General features: G+C 42.1%; 1 protein-coding gene across 1 annotated transcript; it reads left to right on the top strand.

Annotated features, from left to right (window-relative positions):
• The first annotated feature begins 287 nt into the window (after window positions 1-287).
• Tm4sf20 (transmembrane 4 L six family member 20) lies at window positions 288-13,936 on the top strand. The gene is made up of 4 exons (XM_021635101.2): window positions 288-522; window positions 6,207-6,272; window positions 10,610-10,761; window positions 12,868-13,936. The coding sequence occupies exons 1-4, from the start codon at window positions 340-342 to the stop codon at window positions 13,145-13,147; spliced, it is 681 nt and encodes a 226-aa protein (XP_021490776.1). The 5' UTR covers window positions 288-339; the 3' UTR covers window positions 13,148-13,936.
• The last annotated feature ends 2,316 nt before the right edge of the window (window positions 13,937-16,252 follow it).

Below are 16,252 nucleotides of genomic sequence, written 5' to 3'. Positions count from 1 at the left end.
ATAAGGCGTATCAGTAAAGGAATATTTTAGAAGAGTTATGCCAAACAAGCCCATTTTTGTCAGTTTTCTTACTCGCTTATCTTCGTGTGTAAATTCACCACATAGAAACCATAGACTTTTTTTTCTGTTTTCCTTCATCCCATCATAATATAAAATGATTAGTGGTTCCCGTCATAATCCTCATAACTTCCTGCCCTACTGGACTCTGAACTGGAACTGCTTTCCGAAACTCATTTTTCCTAAGTGCTAAACTTTAACCAGAGCACTGGGATAAAAGACCAGGCGGAGCTCCCCAAGCCCAGGCACTCTGAGGAGGGTTCTCACTGCATCAGGAAGACCATGACGTGCTGCGAGGGGTGGACATCCTGCAATGGCTTCAGCCTGCTGATTCTGGTCGTGCTAGGAGTGGTCATCAACTGTATACCTCTGGGTATCAGCTTAGTGGAGGGAGACTCAGCTTCTCAGAACCCCATCTCTTGCTATGAGTGGTGGTTCCCAGGAATTATAGGAGCAGGCCTGATGGTGAGTAATGCCTACCCGACTTGACTTGGAGAAGGGTGTACTATTTTTTTTTTTTAACCAGTGTCTAAAGTGTGACTTTCAGCCTTGCAGTCAACTATGTCTTCAAAGGATACGGTTAGAAATCCAGTTTGCCATTTGTTTGTACTGTTATAGTCTGAAGACTGATAATTTACATAAGGAAAACTATGGTCCATTGCAGAGACCTTAAGGCAAAAAGTTGACAGAAGTTGGTTAATTCATTACCTACATCATTTTTTCACTGGTGCAATACTTTCGAACCTTATTGTTTTGATATTAAGAAATTTTAGTTTTTTTCTTTTTTAAATGTGGTACCAGAACTCTGGGCTTTACATATTTCAAGCCACCAAGCTACACCCCTGCTCTGTGGGGTATCTTTTAATCCATCACCTCATCTTTTTCTTTGTCCCATTCTGATTTGCAGGTATTTATAGGGAACGTGGAAGAAGTGGGAAGCCGCTCCACAGGACTGAAAAGCCTTCTGTGCTTGGGTGGTCTTAGAGATGGCACAGTGAGATTCAGCCTGCTTCTTAAGGGAGCTGGCCCAAGACATAGAGATCAAAATCCTGGGTCTCTTTTGTAAGCGGCTTGGCGATGGTCATGGTGTTCTATTGCAGCAATAGAGAAGCAATTTAAGGCAGTGTCTGACCTCACAGGCCGTTTGTTTTGGCTCCTGCATAGATCCCAGAATGCCACAGTCTTACAGTCTGAGCATATGGAAGGGGCAGGCGTCTTTGTTGAAATCGGGTGGAGAGTGGTACAACACAGAATTCCTGAGTTCTTGACAGTGAACTGTTAGAGCATTTCGGAGTCAGTTTTCTCCTAGAAATCCTGAGGCAGCTAGTCTGGCAGAAGCCACTTGTAGAGTCCACTTTTCAGACCTGGAAGAACATGAAAGCCTATGGGTCTGTCTCTGATATAGTATGACTACTAAATCACGTATCCTAGTGCTCTGCTTTGGTCCCTGTGTGACAGGTTTAGGGATGCTGAAATTGGCAACTCAGCACCTAGGAACTTGCTTTTGTTCTATAACTTGTGCCGTGAAACAGTGGGTATAGAAAGTGTGAGAGAGATGAGCTTGAGAGAGAGAGAACTATAAATGTTTACATTACAAGGGTTCTGTAGATAAGGTGTCACAGAAGTAACTCTTAAAGAAACTAAGAACATAAAAAAGGAGTTCTCTACTTGTATCTAATTAGTTGGATCTAATTATTGGAGGAAGTGTCTTAGCCCCTTCCTCATTTCATTCTTTTTTCTCCTTTATCCACACAGAGAGTCTTGCTGTGCTTATCTGAGTGAACAAACAAGGCTTGAATCACTGTATTTATAATATATAATATATACATGTATACACACATGTATATATATATATATATATATATGTGTGTGTGTGTGTAATATATACACACATACTCTGCATGTATATGTGTTTTTGGGTTTCTTCACATAAATGCAGTGCCTGTGGAGGCCAGAAGAGGGCATAAGGTCTCCTGGAGCTGGAGTTACAGGAAGTTGTGAGCCTTCTGATATGGGTGCTGGGAACCAAACCTCAGTTCTTCACAAGAGCTGTACCGAGCTCTTAATTCCTGAGCTGTGTCTCCCACCAATGGGTCATTAATTCCTAGTGAAGACCAGTTTTCTCCTACTGGTTTCTCCTTAAGCTTGCATAAAAAAAAAAACATTCTTAGAGCTGAGTATGGTGACATACACTTGGGATTCTACCACTGGAAAGAGTGAGGTCAGAGGATTGCCAAGTCTGAAGTCAACTTGTGCTATATAATGACACGGGGTCTCAAAAAGCCCACCCACCCATGCAGCCAGCCAACCAGCCAACCAACCAACCAGCCCTAAAATAGAAAACAGCCAACAAAAAATACACCCAAACCCTAAGCAACAAAACCTATTAGGCCACAGTATATAAAACTTTGTATATAAAACTGTGCCCTTTGGCTGACACCTTGGGTTTGAACCTGTTGGGCACTGCAAATCCATTCAGGAAGCCTTCCCCACAGGTTGATGGCTTTTCCTTTGCCAAACAATGATCTAGCCATCTGCTTCAGGCAGGCACAGCCACAGGAAAAGCTTTCGCAAAATCTGGGCCACCTCTTCGAACGGTCATGACAGCTCTCTTCCAGGCTGACCAGTGGGAAGCAAAAGCAATGCATCAGGCCCGCATCCTTCTTCTAGGAGGCTCCCTGGCCTCCTCTTCACCCTGTACAAGCAGAGTCAGAAGCCTATAGAGTGCATCTGAGCTAGGCAACTTCTGCAAAGCTCCCATGGGTGCCCCAGCTGAGACAGGCTGTTTAAAAAACTCAGCTATCTCTAGACATGAACTGGCATTTCCCCAAAGCACAGGAGAGAACATTTCAAGGATCTGAGTATTAAAGAAAACGGGGGGCCATTTACATCTCTTGTGCATTTTATTTTATTTTATTTTATTTTATTTTATTTTATTTTATTTTATTTTTGAGAAAGCAAGGAGCCAGAGCAGAGACTAGACAGACCAACAATGACAAGAGAGGCATAGAGCTTTCGCATGCTGACACCCTGCTGGGGATGCAGTTTCATTGCAATCATCCTGGCTGCAATTATCAGATACTTGTGCTTTATAGGCCAGAAAAACAGAAGGTTGAGAATGTTACCCAGGTCACACGATGGGTGTGAAACCCAGTTCTAGATTTATCTAATGCCAAAGCTAGTTAAATGCCATGCTCTTTAATTCTTGTCTCAGGCCCACAGGGGTCAAAGATAAAATCCATAAAGTAGAAGGACCAGGAAGCTGAGTCATAGAAAGGTCTACACACCGGAGAAACACTTCAGAGAATCTGGACTCCTTGTACCACAACTAAGTCTATCTTGCTTCTCTCAATAAATATTAACCAAAATTGAATAAAGCCTCAAACTCATGAAAAACTCTCATGCTCTTCGGAGGCAGTCCCTGAGGCTGGAGGTTAGCCCCTACAAGCAGACAGGTGGCTAACCCTGAAGGCAAGTGTGTGTTCATGATCCGTAGCTCCACATCAAAGGAAGAAACACACCTTTTTCACGGGAATTATGTCCCTCGTGGCATCTGTCACAACTCTGGCTTCTGCAGGACAGTTTGTAAGGAAGACTCCCCTAAGTGTGCTGAGCCCTTGGTCATAGCCCTTGAGACCTTTGGGAAGTTGCTACATTTAAAATTAGGATCTCTTCAGAAAGGGGGATTTTTACAGAAAAACTACAAACTACAAACACAAACTCTGGGGCCCATGACTGATTACTTTATGAAGTCATTTATTTTATGATTTTAGGACCAACCCCAATCAGAGGTGAACCTTTTTTATCTTTGGAAACTGTAACCAAGTAAAACATCACCAAGTTAATTATCTTTAACATTATCTACTAAGGCTCGGGGAAATGTCAATATAAATGAGACTTGACCAAGCGTTTAAAGCACTTTAAAATGTCCCTTGGAAAATACAAACATAAAAGCTCTTTTACTTTATATAGAGTTAATTGTAAGTCTGGTCTTAATCATCCTTTTTATTGATTTTACTGACTACATAAGGATAATTTGTCAGAAGCAGTTATTAAAATCTTAATGGAAAACAAATGGCTTCAAGTCAAACAGATTAGAAGATTGCATGCAAAACCTTTACAAACCAGAGCTTCTATGGTCATGCTGAGCTAGGGCTTTGCATGTTGTTCTCGTGTTCAAGAGCCTAGAGGATTCCCCATAGTCCTACTTCTATCACAGTTTTTAACTGTCTAAGGCTCTTGTGAAACTGAAGCTTCCTTCTGAAACTGTACCATTTCTAAAACTGGAGGAAAACATTGCTTCCTGCCAAGAAACTGAATGGTAATTATTTATAAAACCAAAAGACTGAATTTCACAAAACCTCATGCACTCAAATATGCTTAGGAATATTCAGTCCTAATATTTTAATGCAAAAGCAGCTACAGATATTATGCAAATGAGATAGGATTCCAATAAAACTTTATTTATAAAAATGAGGTGATAGGGGCAAGAGTGTATACTCACCAGTGTATAAATGATGACAAATATTTCTTTTCCCTTTCTTTCTGGGCTTTCAGTTATGCATAGGGATGACTGGGCAGCCATATGTACTGGAAAAGGAGCAGTACTCAATGGATGAACAAAGCTCGGCAACATGGAGTGACATGGAGTCAGCATGGGATTAGATGGGGTGACATGTGTTGGGAAAGCTGCCTTATGAAAGACATAAATCTGTTCTAAAATAACAGGTAGATGTGTCTTTGGAAGAGAATGGAGGAAGGAACAATTAGAGGGAGTCTGAGAAGAGCAAGGGTGGTGGGGTGCCAGGAGACAAGAATGGGTGGCTTTGTGGCTTTTAAGAACCAGTCAGTGTGGGGCAATGGGTTAGAGATCACAGGTGTAGCTTGGCTCCGAGCTCTCCGACTTTGTTAGGCAAGCTCCTCAGACTTGCCCCATCTGACTTGAGAGTGGTAAAATGGGGGATCGAGATAAGAAATACACCAGTGCTCCATCTGAGGACTGTGACAAGGACATCAACTTCTGATTAACAGCTGTTATGTAGTTACAGAACCTGGTCATGTTAGCAAGGCGGAACAGTGGGAGAACCATTCCAGGGTGCCCAGGCTGAGCTGGCAAACACTGAACACAGCTTGTCACAGCTGAACACGGGCAAGTGGAAGGAAGCAACTGACATTCTGTCCTTCAATAATGCAAAACTCCTAGTGAGGAGTTTCCACTCAGAGCTGATACCTAATTCTTTTTAAAAATAGAAAACTGTTAAGAACGTGATACCATTTACAGCTCTCCTCAGCAGTGTACAATGCCACATACACTAAATTTCTTCCTGCCTTTAATCCCAGTACTCAGGAGGCAGCCACAGGCAGATCTCTGTGAGTTTGAGGCCAGCCTGGTCTATATAGTCAGTTCCAGGCCAGCCAAGGCTATACATAGCAAGATCTTGTCTCAAACAAACAAATGAACCACAAACAAAAAACCCCAAAGACTGCTAAGCACCAGTGTAAAGTACAATCAGTAAATATTAAGGATGCAGGAGCAGAAAAGAACATGGGGCCCAACAGTCATTCTCAAATACAGGCTTGAGAACACTTTGCAATACGATGGTGGCCTGGGGTGCAGAAACTGGGGCAACTGGGGATGGCTTGAACTGGTCCCTACTGAGTGCAGGCAAACAATGTTGATTTCCTTCTTTCTGGATTGATTTGCTTAATTTACAGGAAATGAGATATGGCTGCAGGTTATAGTAGCTTAAGGAGAGGGAGGGGAGCCATACCAGGGGAGAGAAAGGTAGAGAGGGGAAGAGAGAAAAGGGAAACAGGGTGACAGAAACAAAATCTTTAAGATTCCTCCCCAAACTCATGCGCTAATAAGCCTACTCTACTTAAAATCCAGGAGGCTGTAGCCAGCTCAGGGTAAACAGGAAAGCAGACAGAAAGCTTCATAACTGCTATCGACTCTTGCCCTTTCGATCTTTATGGCTGGAACCGATCCAATGTTAAGGTTCACAAGCCAAGGACGTCGCCAGATTTCCTCTTTCGTTCTCCTGAGCCCTGAATTCTCCCAAGGGGCAATAAATGGAAGGTGGTGATGACTGGGATTTCATCTGATGAGAAGGGATAGTACTCATCTTTCCCGTAACGTTCCATTCCAGGTCATCCCGGCAACAACAATGTCCTTGGCAGCGAGAAAAAGAGCATGCTGTAATAACAAGAGCGGGGTGAGTACGGAGCAGTGGGCTTGGATGCAGTACATTAGCAGCCAATGAATGACATTTGAGCAAAACCACCCTGGGTCATCAGCCCCTGCTAGGCCTCAGCCTTGGATAAATGCTGGTGAGGTTGGCTATAGTCATGTTAAGAGTAAGAAGACTTTTTTTTTTTTTTTTGGCTCCATGTTTGTAGCTAGCCTTTGGTCCTTTCCTCAACTTCCACGTCACCTAAGGAATTGTCCAAGTGAGAATTTATGTCACATCCAGAACTGTAATGGATCCATTTCATAATACTAAAACACTTGTTTTGAATTGTATATAAAATACTTACGGCAAATGAACCCTCAGCTTTTTTGTTTGTTTGTTTCATTTTTTGTTTTCATAAGCTAGGGTAACTGCTCTTAATTAGGTCAGATTAATGGTTCTTAAGAGACACCAATTGTTTTTTAAACATTTAATGCCTACCAAACCCCAATGTGGGCAATAGTCAGATCTTAGTTCATTTTAATTAATTAATGAATTAATCTGATGAGGGGTGTTTGTTTTTTAAGACAGGCTCTCCCTATGTAGCCCTGGCTCTCTTGGAACTCACTAGGTAGACTGGGCTGACTTTGAACTTGCAGAGATCCATCTGTCCCTGTCTCCTGAGTTCTGGGAGTAAAGGCATGTGCTATCATGCCTTGCAGATGTCATTATTGACCAAAACACTGATGGAAAAAAGGAGAGAGAGAGAGAGAGAGAGAGAGAGAGAGAGAGAGAGAGAGAGAGAGAACAGAAAATAATTCACCAGGATAGTGTAGTATTTTCTAAGCCCACTATACTCCCAATTCTACTTACACCAAGAACAGGACACCGAGGGTCATTCTTCAGAAGTACCAGGAGATTGCAATGTGAGGTGGGTAAGATCCACTGTCCTAAAGGCAATAATGTCCACAGAAGATAGGTTGTGGGTTTAAAAAGTTAGTTATTTTATGTATATGGGTATTTTGCTTGCATTTATGCCTATGCCTGTGGAAGCCAGAAAGGATGCCAGATTCCCTAGAGCTGGAGTTACAGAAGGTTGTGGGCTGATAGGTGGGTGCTGGGAATTGACTCTCAGTCCTCTAGAAGAACAGCAATTATTCTTAACTGCTGAGCCATCTCTCCCATCCCAGAAAATAAGATTTTTTTTTTTCACTTTACTACAAGTCAGTTTTACGTAAATTGGGACTGTCCAACAAAAACATTGTTAGCCACTCAGGATCTCAATTTTGATGTACGAATTAAATTATGGTCCACATTAAAAGCCATGAGACATTTGTTTTGTAATAAATAAGGCAGTGGAATTACTCATTGGTAGCCTTCTTAAGATAAGCTGCCCTTTCTCCCTTCTTCTTAATTCCAGTGAAGATCATTTTTGTCCCAGGGATGTGCTTTTTGGGATTCTCCAAACCCTCCTTCAGGATTTCCTCTCCCCAGGTGATCCTTTGTTCTTGTTAGCTTCTGTGTAGGAGAATCCAGCGGCCTGACCTGTCTCCCACCCAAAACCCCATGGAGATTGGGTCCAGTCTTATGCTTGCCCCCTTTTCCACAGTGAGGCCATTCTGAACAAAGATCTTCTTGCCTTTCTCAACATCACCCATTTTTTAATTCGCTCTGGGCTGGTTGACACCACACCCCGCTCTCTAGCCCAAGGACACGCCAGCTGGTGCCTATGTCAGATTTTTTTTTTTTTTTAAATAAGAGAGCCTTCTTTTGGTATCCTCTGTATGTCTAGGATTACAATTACTTTAACCCTGATATTTTTAGCCTGTCTTTGCTCCTATTACTTTGTAAGTATTCAGTAAGTCTTGGTTTTCCCTTTTATTGCATGTCACTTTTTGTTCCTAAACCATACCTCAGTGCACTTTGACTTGACTTCACTTCTATGTGATACTCACAAATTCTCAAGACATCCTGCTTTGCTTCTGATTCTTTGAACTTGGAAAGTATCTGAACACTTGAACTTTTCTCAATTTCTATTAAAAATTTTTTTTGCACATAACCGTTCAAGAAAAATGATCATCTTTTAAATCACCTTTAAAAAAAAGTTCTGTCTCCTCTGAGGATTAGAGCAGGTGGGAATAGCCAAGCTATTTGCAATTTTTCAATTATGTTGCATCTATGTTGAGTATGTGCTGAGGTTAGAAGAGGATATTGGATCTTTGGATCCAGGAGCTCGAGTTAGAGGAGGTGGGACTGTGGATCCTGGGAACTGAACATGAGTCCTCTGAAGAGTAGTATCTGCCCTTCGTCACTGAGTCACCTTCCCAGCCCTCAGCAGAGGTACTTTTCATGTAGCTACTGGCTTTAAGTTACTAGGTTGTTTTGCTTAACACCAATCTTAAAAATAATTCAGTCATGCTTCAGAAAAATCACAGGTTATTCAAAGCTGAGGACCTTCAAGGGGTTGTGTGTGTGTGTGGGGGGAGTGTGGCACAGAGGCATTCTGTAACATTACTCATGCCGTTAGCAATAGTTTGAGTCACTTAGTGATTGCCTGATTACATCAATGCCATAAAACCTCCTTAGCAATACTTTCAGTTGCTGGCAGCCAGGTGTCCAAGTTACAGTTGGTGCTTTCTGGGTCAAGATAAGACCAAGGTGGCATAAAATTCCCCTCCCCTCTTGGCAGGGCAGGAAGCAGGCACAAGGGCTTTCTCTGTCTCAGTTGTTTCCCACTTAACAGTTCTTTGCTTCCTTCCCCTTTTCTTTGTTTCTCAATATGGTATGATTTTGCTGAATTACTTGAATGACTCCTCACATGGGAAACAGACACCTAAAATCATGTGCAGCAAGGTCCCTTAGTATCGACAAGTCAGAGGTAACAGTGGCACTTCTTGATGAGTAAATTCGGCAGCTGTACAAGTCACAGTAGTATTGGCGAATCAGGATTTACAACTGATCCCAACTCCCATTACTGTGGGCTTTCAGCTAAGGATACCAACTGCCAAGAACCGGAGCACCAGTGTTTCCTAAGATGAGTTTCCTAACAAGCTGTCAGCCTCCTTTCTAGTTTTCTCTTCTCCATAATGAAAACACCAAGAGATCTCTTAGGGCTGTTCAAAGAAAGGGCTGCGTGAGATAATGTACGTGGGGTCACATGCCCTTTGACAAACCTTCATCAAGGCTCTGAAGCACACCGCACACAACCCTCTAGGAGCCAGGAGAAGTGTTCTCTCATTTCACTTTTGATTTTGAAATAATCACCATCACTGACAACTTTGTGAAACACAGGAATTGTTCTTTGGGGAAAAAATACATTCAACATTAATTTTCATCTTTCTTATGCCCAATTCCACACTTTATCTGTTTGTGTGACCCAGATTCATGAGAGGCACAAGATTTCCCTCCAACATGTATTTTCAACCATGAGCAGATTTAAACCCTCCACCCTGACTCCAAAGGGACATGTGGCACTGCTGAGACAGCTTTTAGCTGTCACACTGGACTGGGAGAATCAAGTGACACCAGCACCTGGGGTGGAGACCAGGGAGGCTGACTCATCCCACCCTGCCTCGGAAGGGCTCCAAGAACAAAATGCCCACTTCAGAGCACAGAACTGAGCAGCCATGCTCTCGAATCTACAGCTGATTGATTTCTTCAGGACGCTAGCCACTGACCACTTACAGCATTAGCCAAAGATGGATGGAAGAGTTGGGAGGCAAGAACCCAGGAATCAAAATTTAGGTGGTTAAGATCTAGTGGAGGTTAAATGTGGTCAGAACTATATACACTAGGAAGGAAGAACCAGGTATCAGTGGCCAGGAGTGGGGACAACCCAGGGATATAGAAGTTGAGATTTTTCTTTTGGCAACTGTAATTCAATGGCAGGCTTTGATCTCTGCCCCTTTCATAAATCCTCACCTAATTAAGCTGCAGTCTGGAGACTCAGGACCTACCGCACACACAGCTAGGGAGATGGCAGCTAAGTCAGGGCATGTCCGACAGCTAAGCGTGAGGATCTGAGTTTGGATCCCTAGGGCTCACAGTGGCACCTCCCTATAACCCCAGTGTTCCAGGGGCAGAAAGGCAGATGCCAGAGCCCAGGGCCAGCCAGCTTAGTGCGATGGTCGAGCTCCGGGTTCAGCGACAGACACTTGTCTCAAAAACAAGGTGGAGAATGAGTGATAAAGAAGACACCCAACACCAACCTCTGGTTCACACCCTTCATACATACACAACAAAGAAAAAAAAAAATCTAGGACCACAGACTGGAGAACTGCAGTCAGTAACTGACTAAATGAAGTGCCACACGCCGCTGCTGTCTAACCTGAAACAGATGGACATACGATGATGTGTGCAAATGTCCCTGCTTTGTTTTCCAGATGTTTCTTTCATCGCTCCTGAGTGTGATCACCATCGTTGGTGCTGTGTACTGCATGCTGGTTTCACTCCAGGCTCTCATGGCAGGACCTCTCATTTGTAACACACAAGCCAACAGTACCGTTAGTTGTAAATTTTCATTGAGAAACTTGAGGTGAGTGGCACTTTGTTACAGCGTCTCTCTCACCCGGCTGCAGCTGTGGTACACCATGCTAGGCTTTCCCCTGTTCTGACTACAGGGTCATACATTCTTAGAGAACTGTACATTAGTACTAACATATCGGACAGTGGAGGGGCTGCCACGTTCGGAATGCTTTGAGTATGGTCTCCTCTAAATGGTCTAGTTGATCTCAACATTCTCGTGAACATTCATGGTTCTATGTGCGTCTCTTAAAAGTTCTGGGAATCTAAACTTAGTTTAAATACTTGGGGAACAGGAATGGGTGAGCAAAAAAACATTAGTTTCTACAAGTCTGTAGTTTTTTTAAAAAAAGTTTAAATTTATGCATGAGGGTTTTGCCTGCATGCAAGTGTGTGCAGTACCTGTGGAGGCCAGAAGAGGGCATTATACCCTGGAACTGGAGTTACAAGCTTTTTCAGCCATCGTGTGGGTGCTGAAATCTGAATCCAGGTCCTCTGCAAGAGCAACAGAAGCTCTTAACTGTTGAGCTATTTGTCTAGTCCTTAATTATTAATGTTTGTACTGTAAATGTAGCATCTATGGCGGCCACAGGTGGTGGATCCCCATAGAATGGGAGTCAAGGCAGTTGTGAGCTGCCCTCGGTGGGTGTTGAGACCTGAACTTGGGTCCCCTGGGAGGGGAGCATGTGCTCTAAACTGCTGAGCCAACCCACCTGTCCATAATTACTAAATTTGCAAACCAAAGATAATTTGTAATGTTTGCTGGTGTGGGATAGATACATGTGCAGACGTGGGCCAATGCATAAGGTCAGGGGTTGATGACAGTGTCCTCCTCAGTTTCTCTCCTTGATCACCAAGGTAGAGTCTCTCACCTGGAGCCTGATAACTCAGCTAAGTTCAGGGGCTCCCTTGTTTCTGCCTCCCCAGTGCTGGGTTTTTATATGGGTACTGGGAATTTAAACCCTGGTCCTCAGGCTTTATTCACCCCAGCCTCTCAACTTCTGAAATAAAAATAAACAAACATAAGAAACAGCACCTAGTAGATTCATGTGGTCATCCTATATATATATTTATAGACAGGAATAAAAACATTTAAGTCATGTAGTAACATTGGAAGTTACATATAAATGGTCCATTGAGACAATTCTATGCGTGAATTTAGGCATAATTTTCAAAAACAGAAAGACAACACAGTTCATTAGCTATCTTTAATTTGCCATTCAGTTAGGGAAAGCCACCAGATTTAACTTTTATACTTTACTAAACAACTGTTTTCCCCCATTACTTAGAAAAAAAAGAAAGAAAGAAAAAGAACAAAAGAAAATCTCTCAAAATCTGCATAGCAATTTTTACTGTGAACTAATTAAAACTCAGAGAAATCCTTTTCCTTTAATAGTAAGGAAAATAAACTTCCAACCACCGCTACTGCACACATTTAACCCTCAAGCAATGACAACAGCCCACAGATGTGGTGGGCACAAGGCTACTTGTGAGGACAGCATCACTCAGACATCCAGGGAGGCCAATACAATAGGGCAATCCCGTGGTCCAGGCAAATCCATGGCATCATGTCCATATGCTGCAAATACTGTTATTTTCTCCGGTCCAAAGTCAGTTGTTGGGATCCAGAAATGTGTACTCCCTAAGAGTAGTCCATTTTATTCTGATAAACCAAAAAAAGAAAAAAAAGATCACCTCGAGATAGATGTGTGAGGACTAAAAAAGATTCTTGTTTTAGGTGATAGTAAGTCATTTGAAACGTCATGAGTAAAAACCATCCATCTAGCCTCAGAGCAGATCTATGTGGAAAACTGAGCTGTGTGTGTTTGCTTCCCTGCCTTTGGCAAGTGGAAAGGCTGCATGGACAGGTTCCCACACCTGACACTCTCAATATTTATTTTCTTCCTAACGTGAGAGCACATTGGTCTTACATGGTTCATCTTAAGATCAGGTGTTCTAGGGAGAACAATACAATATGTGATACGTAAGGACTTTAAGTATTAGGGCTATGCATATGTGCTCAGAAAACTGGATCTTAACTATGGGTTCTGTTGAGTTTTACTGTGCTGGGACTTTTATTTTGTTAGTAGGCATATTAACCCTTCTCTTCTCCCCCCAGTAACTTTGATCCTGAATCTTTCAACTTGCTGTGGTTCTTCAATGACACTTGTGTTTCTCCCACCGGGTTAAAGACCACCACCATCAATGACCTTGGGAATAACTGGAGAATACCCAACTCCGGCTCTGAAGAAGACAGACACAGGATTTTCCACTTCTCAGTATTCCTGAGTCTCCTGCTCGTTGGAATCCTCGAGCTCCTGTTTGGGCTCAGTCAGATACTCATTGGTTTCCTTGGCTGTCTGTGTGGTGTCTCTAGGCGAAGGAATCAATTTGTATAGTAGAAAGGGTAATAAACTAGTATCAGTACTTTGAATAATTTGAAAATTGCATTTTATACATGCTTTTGTGACTTCAATAATGAAGCATCTTCTGGAACACTGAGTTCCAGTACAAACAACTTAGTGCAAAAAGTTGTTTTTGGAATCATCTCTGATACAACTTTAAAAAAAAAAAAAAAAAAAAAAAGGGCAACTTATCAAGCTGGGTGATGGTGGCACAGATCAGAATCCCAGCAGTCGGGAGGCAGAGGCTGGTGGATCTCTGAGTTCAGGCTAACCTGGTCTGTAAAGCAAGTTCCAGGACAGCCAGGGCTACACGGAGAAACTCCTCTGTTGAAAACAAAAACAACAAACAAACCTTTCACATGTAAAGCAAACTGTACATGCAGTACAGCTCACTGGGAAAAAGTGGTTGATACTGGGAAGAAGTATAGAGAAGCTTTTTTATTTCTTTTTTTCCTGTGAGTGTTGAAAAACAATTGTTAGACCTGATGATACTTTGATAGTTTTAGTGTTAAGAAATATGTATTATATGTTTAAGAGAGAAGGCCCTGTTTTTAAAATACTTTACCCCACAATCTGAAGTGACAAAACAATGCTGTATTTAGCTAACAGGCCCATGGCACTTCATTTTACTGTATTTTCTTATGTTTATATCTTGTCATGATTTACAGTAATAGCTTGAAAAAAATCAGCCATTTAAAAGCTGGTTTCTATTTATGCTGATCTTTAAATTGTATTAAAATATTATGAACAGAGAAAACTAAAAATTATAAATTTCTGAATGTTTTCCGTCCTGCAATTGATTTCAATTTCTTGTCAATTTTACTGGGCTATGATTTACAAAGTGGGCTGGAGTGATGCCTCTTTGGGTAAGCACTCACTGTTCCTGCAGAGAATCGGACTGTGGTTCCCAGCACCCACAATGGCCTGGAACTCCAGTTTCCAGGGAGCCAGTACATCTTTCTAGACTCCAGGGCAACTGTGCACAGGCAAATACAAATAAATATATCTGAAGAGGTCTCTTTTGACGTACTCTGGACAGATGTCTCGGTATTTAAGATCACTTGCTGCTCTTGCAGAGGACTTGGGTTCACTTACCAGTGTGTACATGGTCACTTCCAACTGTCTTTAATCCAAATCCCAGGGGATTCAGTACCCTATTCTGGCCTCTCTGGGCACCAGGCTCATAGGCACTCACTTACATGGCAGGCAAAACACTCAGACACATAAAAATTTTAAATCTTAAAAACAGAACGACAACAAAACTCTTTAAGGTAAATGTAATACCAATCATGACTGTCCAAATAAATGACATCAAGAGTCTGAAAGCCTTTTTCTAGCCCAAACTGCGCCATCACATTTTCCCTAAACCTCCCCGTTCCCACACAACTATTAACACTCAAGACTTCGCTTAAGGACAAAGGAAATCTGAGATACAACTTTGACTTTTCTTGTCACCCTGGAAAGAGTCTATGCTTCTGCTCCATCAATTAAAAAAAAAGACTTAAGTTCAAAAAGAATGGCCTTTGACAGTAACACCACTGGTGGAAACAGCTGGCGGGTTATTCTACGCTCTTTAGTCTTAATGGAAACTGATGCTACAAATTGCACTAAAGCCCACAGGTGCCCTGACGTTATCTTTTGAAGGCATTCAGTATTTGATCTGTTATCCAAACTAGCAATGCTTGTCTATGTACATGGGGACATGCATCTTTCTCACCCAACACTGAAATCACCCATCTGTAACATCCAATGTTTCTTTCTTTCTTTTCTTTGTTTTGGGGGTGGGGTGGGTGGGTTTCTTCTGTGTAGCCTTGGCTGTCCTGGACTAGCGCTGTAGACCAGGCTGGCCTCAAATTCAGAGCTCCGCCTGCCTCTGCCGCCCCAGTAGTGGGACTAGAGGTGTGCACCACCACTGCCTGGCTTCCAATGTTCCTTGCTAATGTGTGTGGATATGTGTGCGCCACCACAGCGCTTGTGGACGTCAGAGACAACTTCCACGAGTCAGTTTTTCAAACTCCAGCCCCATGGACTGTCCACAGCATCTTCATCCGTTAAGCCACACCAGTTTACAGCCCGCATTATTTAATGTGCTTTATTCATTCCCACACTGCTGCCCTTCATCTGTCAATTCCTTAAAACAGAAAATGCTTATAAAATATTTCCAGAAATAGAAAGGCAAATGTCAGAAGTAGTGTGGTAGTATCTGCTCTTCTTAGTTTTTTTTTTTTTTTTAATGTTCATAAGCCTTAACAGTATCTTTGGTCATCCAGGTCCCAGATTCTTTTTTTGTTCTCTGCTTATTGAAATTTCAATCCATCTCTGCTTAAGTATCTACAAAGTATTTCCTAATTATCCTGACTAGGATTGGATTTGTTCTTAATACCCATTCCTATGCCCTGCCCCTACCCCTGTAATTAGCATATTTTGCTTAACCAATGTAGGACATTCTATCTAAGAATGTCCAGGTCTTTGTAATCAGGAAAAATGACAACTTCTTTATGAATCTCCCAGGAGTTCCCTTTACTTCCACCAGTCCTTTTGTGAAATCTTTTCCATGCCTGCTCAGCAAAAGACGTTATACATTTAATTTATCAAAGCCACATAATCTAAGAGCAAGACAGAACCCTCCTCCTGGATTAACAGAGAAGCAAGAACAGCAATGTGAAATCTACCTGAATCTTAGGACTTCCCTCAGACTCTGTCGAAAGATAACTCATAATGTGCAACGATGTTCCTAGCTGAATTCTACCTGCTCTTGAAAAAAATACTTTTGAATAGTAAAGGCTCCTAAAACTTAGCTTTACTCATGGTTAGTTTGATGAGATTTAGTGTATTTAACAAGCAAATACTACAGTAAAAAACAGGATACATACTTTTATAAAGGTTTTTGTGTTTTAAAATAAACCCAAATCATTCTCATAAATATAATAAATTAGCAAACCATTCACAAGTGCCAGCAAGCCATGCCCTGGGGTAGAGATCTGAGAAACCCAGGAGGCTCTTGTGACCCAGAGGTCACTAATGCACTACCTGCTCCTAGGACAGGAGGACTCAGTAAAGATATTCATATGATGAAATAAATTTTCCCATAGACATTGC

Source organism: Meriones unguiculatus, chromosome 15 (genome assembly GCF_030254825.1).
Source record: "Meriones unguiculatus strain TT.TT164.6M chromosome 15, Bangor_MerUng_6.1, whole genome shotgun sequence".
NCBI classification, from domain to species: domain Eukaryota; kingdom Metazoa; phylum Chordata; class Mammalia; order Rodentia; family Muridae; genus Meriones; species Meriones unguiculatus.
Note: the sequence above shows the minus strand (reverse complement) of the source record. Positions and strands in the feature narration are given on the sequence as shown.